At 29.6% G+C, this 15,230-nt stretch overlaps 2 protein-coding genes and 1 long non-coding RNA gene across 4 annotated transcripts; 1 reads left to right on the top strand and 2 right to left on the bottom strand.

Moving 5' to 3' along the window:
* The first annotated feature begins 207 nt into the window (after positions 1 to 207).
* LOC145614970 (uncharacterized) lies at positions 208 to 824 on the top strand. The gene is made up of 3 exons (XR_014107196.1): positions 208 to 346; positions 425 to 700; positions 811 to 824. It is a non-coding gene; the product is annotated as an uncharacterized LOC145614970 (long non-coding RNA).
* A 3,747-nt stretch (positions 825 to 4,571) lies between these two features.
* LOC145614976 (uncharacterized) lies at positions 4,572 to 6,067 on the bottom strand. Of its 2 annotated transcripts, XM_081670068.1 has the most exons (5): positions 5,659 to 6,067; positions 5,490 to 5,579; positions 5,331 to 5,414; positions 4,994 to 5,213; positions 4,572 to 4,891 (listed from the first exon to the last, which is right to left on the bottom strand). In XM_081670068.1, exons 1-4 carry the CDS (start codon positions 6,049 to 6,051, stop codon positions 5,109 to 5,111), a joined length of 672 nt encoding a protein of 223 aa, XP_081526194.1. In that variant the 5' UTR covers positions 6,052 to 6,067; the 3' UTR covers positions 4,572 to 4,891; positions 4,994 to 5,108. The 2 variants fall into 2 exon arrangements, with proteins under 2 accessions (XP_081526194.1, XP_081526185.1); XM_081670059.1 differs by lacking the exon at positions 4,572 to 4,891 and having other exon boundaries at positions 5,118 to 5,414.
* A 36-nt stretch (positions 6,068 to 6,103) lies between these two features.
* LOC145625243 (protein FAR1-RELATED SEQUENCE 5-like) lies at positions 6,104 to 8,682 on the bottom strand. Its single transcript, XM_081678311.1, has 5 exons — positions 8,583 to 8,682; positions 8,149 to 8,168; positions 7,540 to 8,013; positions 6,905 to 7,419; positions 6,104 to 6,653 (listed from the first exon to the last, which is right to left on the bottom strand). The coding sequence occupies exons 1-5, from the start codon at positions 8,680 to 8,682 to the stop codon at positions 6,104 to 6,106; spliced, it is 1,659 nt and encodes a 552-aa protein (XP_081534437.1).
* Positions 8,683 to 15,230: the final 6,548 nt, after the last annotated feature.

A 15,230-nucleotide genomic window follows, 5' to 3' on the forward strand; every position in this document is an offset into this window, starting at 1 on the left:
AGGACATGTGAAGTTCATTGCATGGATAAAAAAGATGACACCTACCCAAAAACAACAAGTTGTTGATATAGGGTTAGGATCACTTCTTGACATTAGTTTACCTCAACTTGATCAAAAGTTCTGTAATTGGTTATTGGGAAGTTTTGAAGAAAATAGCTAGTGTTTTGAACTACCAAAGAATGAAAAAATAGAAATTGAGGTAGAGGATGTTAGGGTAGTTTATGGCTTGCCTACAGGAGAAATTCCAATTGTTGAGCCAAAGTCTGATAAAATTAGTGAGGAGTATGCAGAATTTCTGAAGAAATGGAGAAAATCATGGTCAGGAAAAACTCCATCAGTGAGTCAGGTATGATCAGTTTTAAATATTCATTTTAAATACATTAAATGATCAAAAGTATAAATGTTTTGTTCATTTTGTTTGCAGATTGTGAATGGATACATAAATGATAAATTCACCAACAACAGACCACCAAGTGAACATTTCATTACTAACTTTTTAGCAGTGGCTGTGAACTGCTTGATGAAATGTGTATCAAACAATCAATGCCATTTCAAATTTCTTTATTCTATGATGGACAAAGAAAACATAAAAAATTTGAACTGGTGTCAGTTTGTATATGACTCACTTATCAAATGTCATGTTGATTGGAGAAAGCAGCAAGGCAAGGGGTTCTACAAAGGCCCTCTTCAATTTCTGATGGTATATTCTTAGATACAAAATGTTCATTTAAATTTTAATAAATGCACTTTTTTATTGTTTATGTTCTGTTCCATGTTTTCTTTTTTCTTGTAGTTGTTCTATTTTGATAGAGTTCAGAGGTTAGACAAAAGGCCTCCAAGAACATTTCCTATCATATCTGCATGGAATAGAGACATGGTTCTTGAGAGGTTGATGATTGAATTAGAATTGGGATTTGGGAGAGGGAAAATTCTACCAAGGATTGCTGCAGAAGTTGAAGAAAGTCCTGAGGTTATAAAATGATCACTTTTGTTAACATAAATGTTCATTTGTATAATCTGAAATGTTCAACTGCATAATTTTTAATATTCATTCATATAGGTTTTCATGGATGATTTTGTTTCCCTGGTAAACACAACTTGTTCAAAACTGTCAAAGCTTTCTTCAAAATTGGTGAAGGCAAAGGACATCTTCCCTGGAAATGACTTGGTGAAAAAAGTTGATGAAGTTTTAGGAAAGGTGGCAGCTAGGGAACCATCAATTCTAAGCCAAGATGAAGAATTCTTTGGCAGTGAGGATTTCCTAAATGCACTTGCACAAGCTGAGAAGAATCTGATGCAAGGGTCTGAAAAGCAAACAACTGAGAAGCAAATGACTGGGAAGAAATTAACCAAAAAGGGAAAGGAAAAAGAACAAGAATATGACATCAGAAAAGCTTTCAGCTTGGGGTTGACTCCACCTTCTCCAGCCATTGGTAAATTCTAACTAAAAGAGACTATATATCCTAATTTTTATATGAAAAATTCTAAATTTGTGGTCTAAATTGTCCTAAACAGAAACAGGGCCCACCTCTTCAACACTTGGTAATATAATTGAACAACCAATAATTTCAACAAATGGTAATATGTTCATATATTTAATAATTATGTACATAAACTTAAGTAGAAATGTTCATTTCTAATTATTATGTGTAAATACTATTAACTTAGTGTATCTCCAAAATGATGATTTATAATACAGCTGGAGAAAAGGATGTGGGTAAAACTTCAGCAGCTTCAGAACAAAGAATTGAAGAATTTTCTAGAACTGGTATAATGTTCAATTAAAAAGTGTCAAATGTTCATTTACAAACAAGAAATATTCATTATTAATTGTATTTTTTTGTTAGATGCAGCAACTGGTTCAAAATTTGATGCTGACACTAGGTCAGATAATGAAGGATTGCCTAGAACAGGTATAATGTTCAATTATAAATACTCAAATGTTCATTTACAAAGAAATAATATTATATCTAATTAAATTTTTTCTTAGATGCAGGATCTGGTTCAGTGGTTGATGCTGACCATAGGTCAGATGGTGGTGAAAAAAGTGATGATCCAAAAAACACAATTGGAGGTGGAAAACAAAACAAGGAAGATGTTTTTGAAAAAACAAAAAATGATGAAAAAGTGGATGGGTAAAATCTTGAAGACATGTCTTACTATTAGGGTTATGTAATTAGTAAGGATAAAATATCTAGATGGAACAATTTAACTTATGTTACTATCGTGTTGTAACTTGAAACTGGAGTTTCTCAAACTATTGTATGTGTGTACATTATGTAATATGTAATATGTAATATGAATGTGTGGTTTATGTTAAATCAATATCTTTCATTTTATGAATTGAAAATGATTCAGGGTGTTACATAAGAAGCTTATATTTTATTAATATGTACTGACATTGTTTGACTTTTCAGTGAAAACAAGAAGATTGTTGCTTCATCCTCAAAAGTCACAAAAAGGTACATTATTTATATTAAGTAAATGTTCAAAAATAATAATGAACATTTTCATATACCTAAATGTACATTTGTGTTATGTAATATGACCAGGAATGATGAAAAGAAAAGGTCAATTGCAGAAAAGAAGAAAAAAACTGAAAAGGAAAAGGTTGAAAGGTATAATTTCAAATTTTTTTATATACACTCAAATGTTCATTTATGTTCCTCATAATTTTCTTAATTTAACAATATTTTATATTAAACAACAAGACCAAAACGCAAAAAGCAAACAATTCCTCCTGCTTTCCGATCTCCTTACTTGGTCAAGTACAAGGATCTGTTTAAAGATGAGAAAGCCATGAACCAAATTGCAGTAGACTTTGCTCTTGGTGGAAAAGATGAAAGGTAATTACTTAGACTAATTAAACTTAAGGTTTAATATATTTTATAAAAATATGTTCACATTCATATTATTAAATGTTCATAATGCAGTGCACTCTTATACTATGATGGCTTGAATCTCATCAATAGAAATGAAATGAAAACTCTTGGAGATGATGTTGAAGTGACATATTGTGTCATAGATGGATGGGCAAGGTTTCTTAATCATAAAAAGCCGAAAAACAAGATTTATTTCTCAACAATACTTCATGTTAGTCTTTCTTCTTTTTTTATATTATTGATTCTATTTTCCTATGATAAATAATTGCTAAAAATTCATTTAACTTCTATATGTTTGTTTCTATTTCAACAGCACATTATGTGCACAAATAGAGTTTGTCGAGAAGGATCATCAATGAAGACAAGAATTAAAGCCTTCATAGAAAGAATTGACAATGAACTGAAGTTGAATAAAATTGACAGCATTGTTGGATATAAACATGTATTAATTCTTGTTTAATACAAATGTTCAATTACATTCAATATATTGTCCAATAACATTATATAATTTGTTCAGGTCTTCTTCCCAGTATCAACTTCTCAACATTTTTTTCTGTCGTGCGTCAATCATATAGAAGACAAAATTCATATAATTGACTATAGAAAACTACCAAAACATGTATCAGTCCAAGCAAAATATGAAGAACAACCAAAAATGATGGTGAGATAATATGTTCATTTATATTTGGATACATGATCAATTATATTTTATTAATTGTTCATGTCTTCATCACAATACAAACTTCTAAACAATTTTTACTCTTTTTTCTATCAGTTAAAAGGATTGGCAGAGTACATGAAACACCTTGGATATGAAGATGCAAATAGAATTGAAGAGTACACAGTTGTTTTGGAAAAGATGAAATGGCGTAGCAACAATGACTATACAAACTGTGGAGTTTACATTATGAAGCATATGGAAACCTTCACTGCTGATCCTAATGAGAGCTGGATTTGTGATTTAAAACCAAACAATGTAAGAGTTATAAATGATCAATTATTTAAGATATAATGTTCATTTATGAAACAGTAAAGATTGTTTAATTAAAATTTGACAATTCATTTTGTTCAACAGGTGGAACAAATTAGAAAGCTAAGGCTCCAATACACAGCAGAACTGATGTTATTTGAAGAAAACACTGAATCAAGAGCAAATAGAAGGAAAGCTAGAAAATTTGCAACTTTGTAGTTTCAAATGTTCATTTACAACTATGTACATGTTCATTTCTTATATATGACTCTATTTTTTTTTTTTAAGAAATAGACTTATGGATTTTATTTTAATATTATTGTAATTGATATTTCATTTTAATCTTTGAATGAAAGTTTTTTATATTTTATTTTAATATTATTGTAATTGATATTTCATTTTAATCTTTGAATGAAAGTTTTTTTATAAGTTTTATAAATTGGATGTTGGTTCTTACTTTTGTTCATATACAAATGACTAAATAATCATTGATAAATGTAGAATTTTAAAACATATAAATTCTAATGACTAAGTAATCATTGATAAATGTATAATTTTAAAAACATATAAAATTCTAATATAAAGTTCAAATATACTAAAAATAGTACTATATAAAATATATTATTTATGTCTTTTACATAGTAGATCGAAAATTCAAAATTACAAAATAGTAATTAAATCAACATTACAAAAAATTCTAATGTTTATAAAGTTCTGGAATACTAATTATTTTTCTTTATTAGCCAAACGTTTAGCTACACTTGTATCAAAAAAGGCTAACAACCTATCATACTTAGAAGAAATCTTTTTAGAACCTAATTGAACATTTCTTGATTGAAGAATTTGAACACGAGCACCTTGATCATTTCTTTGAACTGTGGGAGGAGTAACTTGAACATTCTGAACACGAAATCCTTGATCATTTATTTGAACCGTAGGAGAAATAACTTGAACATTTGTTGATTGAACATTCCTGGAGTTGGATATGATCATTTCTGGATTGGTGTTTGAACAATTCTGAGTTGGATTTTGAACATTCCTGGGAACAGTAGGTTGAATAACAACAGGAGATTTGTTGACGCACTAGTATGAATTGGAACCCTTGGATTAATTTGAGAGTAAGTTTTAACACCAGAAGCACCTTTATTTGCACCAACATTAGAACGAGCTTGAACAGCAGAAACACCTTCAAGATTTAAATCCTTCGCCTTTAAAAAAAAATTAAATTGATCATTAATAAACCAGTATATGATCAGTTACAAACACTTATACAAACAAATAAGGAAAAAAAAAACCTTAGCAATAGATGAAATATCAACATCAATAGATATGCTGGATGAAAGAGAGCTTTCACCAGTAGCCTACAAAAAAACCAAAAAAAAAAATAAAAAATAAAAAATTAAATAAAAAAAATTATAATATAGATCATAAATGCCAAAAAATAAAATAAATTTATAATCAATAACAAACAAACATACCTGATCAAAATCATTGGAAATACTATGATCTGATTCCTTAGAACTAGAAGGAATTTCTTCTACAACAGCTGATTTAAAGCCAACCTATATTTTTAAATTATAAAAATCAATATTAATAAAATATAAATAAAATGTTTTTTTTGGCACATTTGAATTTACCTGAGCCCGTTTATTGCTCAAAACAATCAATTCAGTGGGATCACTAATAGAATTAGCATAAGTAACAACACAACCGTTCTCATCAAGTTCCTATTTTTTAAAAAAAAACATAAATGATCATTTACGAAAACTGAAATGATCAATTTGAAAATATGAAATGATCATATACCTGTACAACTGCTTGCCCTATACCCCTTATGTAAGGAGTGTACATAGACTTTTTCCTCTTGAAATTACCCTTTGCCTTGTTGCACTGCTTCTCCAAGATACTCTTAGGCCTTACATTCCTCTCACCTTTAGGCCTAGCTTTTGGAGGATTCTTGTTCTCAAGATCAACAATTTCAACCTCTTTAATAGGTTCACTAAAGTCAATTACACCTGATACGCTCTCAACCTTTTCTTTTAACAGATTGAAATAACACTCAACCTCTGCCCTTGCATTCAAAGAATTCTGACAACTTGTTATCAACTTCACGAACTTTCTGATTGTTTGTGACCTCCAAACACTAGTAGCCACAACATTTGTCCTCAAAGTAGGTTCTTCAATACCATGACTACACATGGCAGCCTTTGTCCATCGTTTCCTTATATACTCTTATGGAATATTACGCACACTAAAGTACTCGAAGAGAATGAGAACAAAGTAAACCAGTCTCACTAAAGTACATGCATGTGCAATAAACTGCATGTGTTTCCTTATTAAAAACAACTTCATGCTTAATTATATCCTTCCGAGGCCTCCAAAGAAGATATGAATATTCTGGAAAACGCAAACCATTATCAACATGATCATAAGCTGTCCCCCTAATGAACTCCTCTTCAAAAAGCACATAAGCTTGAATAGTGTACAATGATCTTGCATGAACTAATATACCAATATTAGCAAAAGCTAGGTGCCTATTACCCCTCAAAGTATTGTAATCTCTTCCACCTTCCTTACTTCTCCACTCAGAAACGACATCAAGAAAAACATGATAAAAATCACATAAACCTTGAGTCTTATTAAGACGTTGTGAAACTGACTTATTAGTAGTTTCACTACGTTGAGAGGACAATATACCACCAGACCAATACTTCTTAGAATAAGCAGGACACCACATTTCCTTTATTTTATACAAATCACATAACCAATCATCATTTTCACATTTGTATTTATCACACATCCTGTATAACAGAAATGATCACATATTAATTGAAAAATGAACAAAATATAAATTAAAATATGTACATTTGTATAAAGAATAATGATCATAAACAATATGGACACTAATAATATTATGATAACATACAAAAAAAAAAAAAAAAAAAAATGTATGATCATATATAAAACACTAAATGTTCATATCTATAACACATAATAATCAAATATATAACATAATAAAAATAAAAAATAAATACATAAAACAATAATTTACCTTTTCCAGAAATACTCAAATTCAGCAGGAGTTTCACAATACTTCAAAAGATATCCAAACAAATCTGTAAAGCCTTCCAAAGCTCTCAATGCTCCAATGTGTTTCTTAGAATTTTGTTCAAGATGCCATACACATAAACGATGATGAACAGTTGAAGGAAAAATGTTTCTTATACCCGCTGCAATTGCTTGTGCTTGATCAGTCATAATTGTAATGGGACTTTTCCTTCCCATTGAGTGCAAAAATGTGTCAAACAACCAATCAAAAGACTCGGTGCGCTCATTAAGAATAAAACCCATACCAAACATGACATTGTTACCATGATGGTTCATCCCAACAAATGGAGCACATATCATTCCATATTTATTAGTTCTATAAGTTGTATCAAAAACCAACAAATCTCCAAAGTAATGATAATCTCTCATCATCCTACCATCACGCCAAAAAAAACTAACTAAAGCACCACTATCATCTTGTTCAAAATCATAATAAAAATCTGCCTCATCCACATGTCTCTTGGCAAAATATTTAATCAATTGGTTACTATCACATCCTTCAATTTGGGCAGCTTTTTCAGATGAAAATGCATTATACGCATCAGAAGCAGTAAAAGAAAGATTAGGAGATCCTCAAACCTCCTTCTTTAGAACCCTCAAAGAATCAGTAACTTTGACTCCGCTCAATTTCATTGTTGAAATGAAAAGAAGTTGCTCTTTATTTACATCCCTTTGAGACCTTATCAAATGCCTTTTTTCAGGAGGAATCATAGCATGATTATGAACCATTTCATGTCTTGTACATGTATAGACCCCTAAATGATCAATATGAAACTGCACAAAAGCTAAACAACCAGTTCGATGATCCAACTTCTCATAAATCCTTTTATTCTTACACTTATTATCTTTGAATCCCTCATTACAACAAACAAATCTTTTCATCAAAAAAGAATAATCTCTTCTTCTCTTACTCTTCCCAATTCGAATTCCAAAACCTTTCCTAAAAGCATATTCATTATACGCTTCAAAAGCTTCATCTTCAGATTTAAATTCTTTATCCTTTAATTCAGACTTTTCTGCTTCTAAATAAACAATATCATCCTTTTTTTTCCACTGCACAAAGTTTTAATATACAATTATAAATGATCATAAAGAGTTTCATGAATGAACAATAACAAATAAGTAAAATGTTCAATATTAAAACAGCACATGATTAATTGCAAAATTTCAACACATAATATTTTAAACAGTATCTTCATTATTTACCACTGCACATAATATCGATATAAAAATGTAAAAATAAATGATAAAAAATAACTTTAAGACTGAACATAAACAAATTAATAGCTACAAATAAGAAAACATAAATGATTAATTGAAAGTATAAAATTAATCTAAAAAATATACAACAAAAACACACAATTCTAAAACACAGAGAAAACAAACAAAATATACAACAAAAACACACAATTCTAAAACACAGAGAAAACAAACAAAGCAACAAAATGTTCATACAAAGTATAACAATCGAATTACATAATCATTATAATGTAATCAAAGTAGTAAATTCATAAATCGAAGATGAATAATAATACATAAATTAAGTTCAAATAAACAGAACATTATAACAGAACAAAGTAGAGATGATTAAAAATTGCAAAATCATGATCACAATTACTCACTTTGTTGAAGCAACGAATCAACCAAACGAACTCCAGAAGGAAACACACGCTCGCAATCACGATCAAAATCAACGCAATCTCCAGATGCAGAATTCGCCATTGATGATCGGTAACAATTATCAAATTCGTAAAAAAAATCAAATGAAGAAGATGAAATAACGAGAGAAAAATGTAGAGGTTGATCAATTGAAGAGAGAGAAAAAATAGGGTATTAAATCATATATATACATAGCTTGAATAATAAGAAACAAAGAAAAAAGGAAAAAAGAGGAAGAAAAAAAAAACGGAAAGAATGGCAAATGAAGCTGCACATGAGAACTCCACCCCAGCTACAAAACGACGTAGCTTAAGGGGGGTGTAGGGAACACACCCTACACTAGGGTGTAGGGTAAAATTTTCACCAAGGGGGCTTTTCGAGCCAGGCAAAAAAAAAATCAACTAAATTTGCGTAAATATGTTTTACCAAGCCTGTTCATTTTTTTTTTTGAAAAATCAAGCCGTGAGTTCGGGCTGAAAAAGGCTGCCCAAAATCAAGTCGGGCTGCATGTGAACAGCTCTAATTTCAACCTTCCTTTTGAGAGTTTATAGTAATACTAGGTGAAATGATTTTGGCACTGTTTTATATGATCTTGTTATATAAGGGTGTGCCAAAATCAATTTCCTAATACTAGGTACTAATGTTTGGCAAAAGTAGCAATAAAGGTATTGTCGTTTAATTTGTTGCAAAGAAGGGATTGAGGGGCTCACTAGAGGTAAATTTCACGGTGTAACTTGTTTTACTCGTTAAGTTGCATTTTTATTAAAAAAAAATCTTGTCAACAAATCTCGAAAATCGAAACTAAGTCATCATTACATTTTTTTGGCAAGAGAACTAAAAAGGCATATGCCTTTACATATCCCTTTCTCTATAAAAACTTCCACTAGAAGCTTCCCCGTTTCATTTCCAATTTTACAAAAAAAAAATATATATATATAAAAAAAAAAAAGAGAGAGAGAGAAAGAAACATAGAGCTTGATTTGAGACGCCATTAATATCCTGCCAGAACCAAATTCCCCAAAAGTTGCGAAATTATACAGTACTTAAGGTATATTCCATTCTCTTGTCTTTTTTCTCTTAAATTTGAAAGTGATTTGTTATTTGTATGTGAATTATGGTAGGGTTTCTAATAATGAAATGCGAATTATGCAAATTTTGTTGGTTTTCCTCTCTTTTTTTTTTTTTTTTTTTTTTTTTTTTTTTGGGTTTTGTTTACGAGTATGGAGCATCAAAAACTAGGTTGATCATCTGTATTTTGGACTGTAATGCTTCTAAAATTTGCAATATAATTATGTTAGGGTTTTGGGTAAAACAGGGTGTATAAGTTGATTAACTTAGAATCTAACCTCTATATGTATATAGCCTTAGGTATGGACGCATTGGCTCACGCTCACCCCATCTTCAACCAACAAGACCTTCTGGTCAAGCACCTCTTCCCCAAGCTAAACTGTGAGGACCGTGTTTTAGTGGAGACAGTGTGCAAGAAATGGAGGTAATAATGGTGATGCCTCAGTCACTTAATTGACTTTCTGTCCCCTTTTCATGAACCCATACGTTGTTTGTGGCTGAGTGGATTCTCAATAGCATCCTCTTTAACAACGGCAGGGTTTTCCATGCCTAGATGACGAAGGACATGACGGTTTATTTTTATTGTTTTCCTTTGTTGTTTAAGGAGGGTTAGGCATGTGAAAGGAAGCTGAGGGGATGTTGTAGGAGCAAGAAGTAGGTTTTTGGAGGCTGTTGCTTTTTAAAGCTAATGTTATTTGTAATTATCAGTTTAAGTTTTTAGGATGCTAACTTTGTCATGGGAGGTAGGTTTTTATGTGTGACAAATCAATATATATCTTTTTGGGATTTGTCACTACCATGACAATGTAGGAAGTATGCAAAAGGCTTATGAGAGCTTACCTTTTGTAATTAAACAAGTTATTATTAATGAATAAATTATCAGCATCTTTCTTATTAAATAATTTGAGTATTGTTCTCTGTTTTTGATGCAATAATTTATGGTGTTATTTGAATTGAATTACATTAGTTGATGGTATTGATATTGAATTGTTTATGTTCATCTTATGAACTTATAAATTTTTATAAAAGAAAGTAATTGCACTATCTAAAGATTGTCGTGATCTTTAGTCCCGTTCCTAATAGTTTATGGGCCCTAGACATAATGTAAGAAAAAGACCCCTTGCCTAATTTTTTTTTATTCACAATAGATTTAAATTAAAGACTAAGAAAATTAACTTATTTTATTTAAATTTAAAACAGATTTTAGAATGTGATAAATTTAATTAAAACCAGAGGAAAACTTTTATCCGAAACAACCAATAACAAGAAGATGGGAATTGAATATTTGGTGAAAGATGAACTATTTTTACTGCTATTTATGTTGTTAAATATCTTAACCATTGCCATAGTATTAATTAAGGGATTAAATTTTGATAATTGAAGAATAAGTAAAGCAGCGTAATTGGAAAATTTTATATTTTTGGAGATGTTATTCATGGAAATTGGAGGAGGAGGTGAATAAAAGATTAGAAAGCATCGTAAATTTCACCTAATTGATTGCTAAATAAATGGAGTAATTAACTTTTTAAAAAGCTTTATATGTGTACTATAAGCTGGACAAAGGACACGGAGCCAAATCTACAATTAAAGCCCACAATAGTTACAAAGTATTAAACTAGATTTTTTTTTTTTTAAAAAAAAAAAAAAAAATGTGGGCCCCTTTTTGGCATGGGCCCTAGGCGATCGCACTCGCGGCCTACCCTCAGGGGCGGGACCGGTGATCCTAATGTACAGATAATATGGTTGATGAGTTGAAACCTTGCTTAGCTGTACATCATGGTAGGGAATGGGTTGTTATAGGTGAAATGCACTACATGTGTGTAGGTTGAATGTATTTGAAGATATTCCATATAATGCGAAATCATCATATATGAAGCATATTATTTACTCTTTGAGGTATAATGATATTGTGAAATTACATACATTAGATCCTAGGAAGACCTTACAAGATGGAGTTAGGTATCCATCCAGGCTTTGACAGTAAAACATTTTACCCTTTTCTGTCATTGTTACTGTAGTATAGAGTGATACATTTGTATTGTGAACATGAATTGGATGATAACATAGGGAGAAATGTAGGTACTGGTGCATTATATGACTCCTTTATGGAGTAGGAGCATGATGTTCAATACCTAGAGTTGATGTGCCAGGGATTGAGGTGGATTCTGATAGTGATGGCACACTTAAGGAAGATACAAAATTATCATGAACAAAGGTGAGAATCGAGGGAAAAGAGAGATACAATTGGTAGTGGGACCCACCGTGACGTCATATAGGGGAATTGGGGAAAAGTGGTGGGAGTTTTTTTTGGTTTTTGAGAAACCTATGTGGTAATAATAATAATAATAATAATAATAATAATAATAATAATAATAATAATAATAATTATAATAATAATAATAATAATAATAATAATAATAATAATAATAATAATAATAATAATAATAATAATAATAATAATAATAATAATAATAATAATAATAATAATAATAATAATAATAATAATAATAATATGTGGTTCTTGACGACGCAAGACATTGAGGCTCGTGCTGCAGCTCATATCTTCACTAGGGTAGGATTTGCAATAGCTAGAGGAGTGGGGGCCCAGATTGTATCTCGGCTTCCCACTAATTTATTGTAGGTTGTATGACTTTTGTTTTTGAGATAATAATAATAATAATAATAATAATAATAATAATAATAATAATAATAATAATAATAAAAATAATAATAATAATAATAATAATAATAATAATAATAATAATAATAATAATAATAATAATAATAATAATAATAATAATAATAATAACCTTGAGGTGGTATAGTATAAAATGTGAACAATAGATGGTGGTTATTTTTTAAACTTTCCTTTCATTAATTAAAAAAAAGGCTAAATGGTAGTCTATGATTAGTAAATATTTTGATAAATCAATAACTATATGCTAAAAGACACACTAGTAATGACACATGTTAATTTTTGGTGTGTTTTTAGTATTTTTATTTATTTTTTAATAATAATAATAAATAATTAGAAAATTTTATTTAAGGAAGTTATTTTTTTTTAAAAAAGGTTGGTTTTTTTTTTTTTTTTTTTTGAAACAAAATTTTTTTTTTGGTTTTGTCAACAATATAACTAAGTAATAATTATTTACCTTTCTTATATTGATATGCAATTAATTATGGAGAATTAGAGAACAAATAATCTTATTTAAGATGTAATATTGGTGGAATATGTTTTAAGAATATTTTCTTGATAAAATATACAATAAATATTTACAAAATTTTCGATTTATATTTTTCTAAAAAATCTCTATATTATATAAATTGAGAAATTTATCAGAAATATAATTCAATTACCCAAATCAACTACAATACTTCAATTAAAAAAAATAAAATAAAAAAGAACTACACTCTTCTTAATAATTTTTTTATATGAAAAATTAGTCCAATAAAATATGTTCTTATAATTTGAGTAAATCGTAGAGTAATATAATCGTCTACATAAAACTAATTTTTATTGCTTATATATAGAGAGAACAAATAATTAAGTAGTTTTTTTTTTCATTTCTTATATTTTAAATTTATACATGGAAATTCATGTTATATTAGATGACATCCGAAGGGATAGCTTACTCTTTCATAATTATGTTTTTTTTTTCTCAAGCTAGGCGGACGTGTAAACCGTATCTAACTTAGTTGCTACTTGCTAAGTGAGATATGATTAATTACGCTGAATATGTTTTTATTGGACCTTTTCAACAAAACATCGAAACTCTGGCAAAACTTCATTTAAATTAATAAAACGCTCGTGCTATCTTTCCTTGAAATAAAAAAGAAAATGTAATATTCTATATATATATATATATATATATATATATATATATATATATATATATATATATATATATATAATGGGTTTTTCTATATAGTAACCTTGTTTTTTTTCACTTTTCTACGTTGTGCCCCAACATATATTACTTTCTACACTGTAACCCCAATATATTTTTTGTTTCCATATGGTAACCTTGCCGTTAAAAAATTCCGTGAGTGGGTCCCACTTTTCATTATTAATATTTTTTTATCGATTTGTGCGTTAAAAAATATTCCGTCAAAGGTTTCGAGGGCTATTTTGGTCCTTAAGGGTTCAAATTGAGCTATGATTTGGCAAAAGAAAAACGTAAATGCCTCGTTTTGTGTGTTAAAATGTGAACACGTAAATCGAGACATTTCTTAATAAGCAAAACGAGGCATTTACGTTATTTTTTTTGCCAAATCTAAGCTCAATTTGGATCCCTAAGGGACAAAATAGCCCCCGAAACCTTAGACGAAATATTTTTCAACGCGCAAATCGATAAAAACTACTAATAATGGAGAGTGGGCCCCACTAACGAAATTTTTAACGGAAGGATAACAGCAAGGTTACCGTATGGAAACAAAAAATATATTGGGGTAACAGTGTAGAAAGTGATATATGTTGGGGCACAACGTAGAAAAGTGAAAAAAAAAACAGGGTTATTATATAGAAAAACCCTAAAATAATTAAAGCAAATATACTACTAATCATCCTCTAACAAAATCATGATAAAAGCCCAATCAAATAGGCCTAAAAACAAATGAACTATACATAGAACACACAATTTAATAAAGACATCCAACATATCTTATTCTTGTCATGTGGGAGAATGTTTCCACTTAAAACTCACATATTGAAGACTACACATAACAATCCCACACTTAATCTTCAATTCAACAAAAGTGTATAATGAAAGTATCTTTCCATTTGAACTTTCACTTAGTGATAACAACTCAAGATCCTAACAACTAAATAGCTTTTGAGCCAAAATTTCTAGTGTTAAAATCAGAGTCACCTCATACACAATTGTTTTGCATAACATGTCCAAAGCAAGGTATCACTAATATGGCCATGTGTTCTTCCTGGATTCATAGATATTTCCAAAAAAATAATTACATACTTTTAGCAGAAGCGGCACCACCTCTTTTCTGTATAGGTGAATTCTCTTATCATAGAATTTACCAAGAGTATAAGACTCACCATAAAAGCATGCACTAAATAACAAATATTTTAGTGCGAACCAATCAGTTATCAACAATTTTTATTACTACGTTGGACTTTTTAATTACGGATATTCCTAAAAATAAGGTTGGGTTTCCATTGTTGCTGATTTAATCATATGGATCTATAGACACCAAATTTTGATCCCCTATTTTTATACCCCCTTTTTTTTTTTTTTTTTTTACTTTCAATCAACTAATAAATTTTGCATAATTTCGTAATTATAATAACAAATTTAATTATGCTAACAACAACCGCAATAATTAGATATGAATGCAAGTGATGTTTATTTATACGGAAATTTCATGAAATGCCCCTGAGTAATTTTTTTTATTCACCAAATACCCATCAAAACTTTCAAATTCACCAAATACACTTGAGTTTAAGAAAAATGTCACCAAATGCCCTTAATGACTAACGGCGGTTAACAGCGTTAGTCATTAATGACTAATACGCCACGTGGCAGCCT

The sequence above is a fragment of the Chenopodium album genome, chromosome 3, assembly GCF_948465745.1.
Source record: "Chenopodium album chromosome 3, dcCheAlbu1.1, whole genome shotgun sequence".
Taxonomy (NCBI): Eukaryota; Viridiplantae; Streptophyta; class Magnoliopsida; order Caryophyllales; family Amaranthaceae; genus Chenopodium; species Chenopodium album.

Excerpts from the sequence above, each read along its gene's own strand:
- LOC145614976 (XM_081670059.1), bottom strand. The coding sequence starts at position 6,051 with ATGTGTAGTCATGGTATTGAAGAACCTACTTTGAGGACAAATGTTGTG. Across the intron at positions 5,580-5,658 it reads TAGGGCAAGCAGTTGTACAG|GAACTTGATGAGAACGGTTG; the intron begins GTATATGATCAT and ends TTTAAAAAATAG. Across the intron at positions 5,415-5,489 it reads TGAGCAATAAACGGGCTCAG|GTTGGCTTTAAATCAGCTGT; the intron begins GTAAATTCAAAT and ends TTAAAAATATAG.
- LOC145625243 (XM_081678311.1), bottom strand. The coding sequence starts at position 8,682 with ATGGCGAATTCTGCATCTGGAGATTGCGTTGATTTTGATCGTGATTGC. Across the intron at positions 8,169-8,582 it reads TGATTCGTTGCTTCAACAAA|TGGTAAATAATGAAGATACT; the intron begins GTGAGTAATTGT and ends TATTATGTGCAG. Across the intron at positions 8,014-8,148 it reads TGGTAAATAATGAAGATACT|TGGAAAAAAAAGGATGATAT; the intron begins GTTTAAAATATT and ends AACTTTGTGCAG.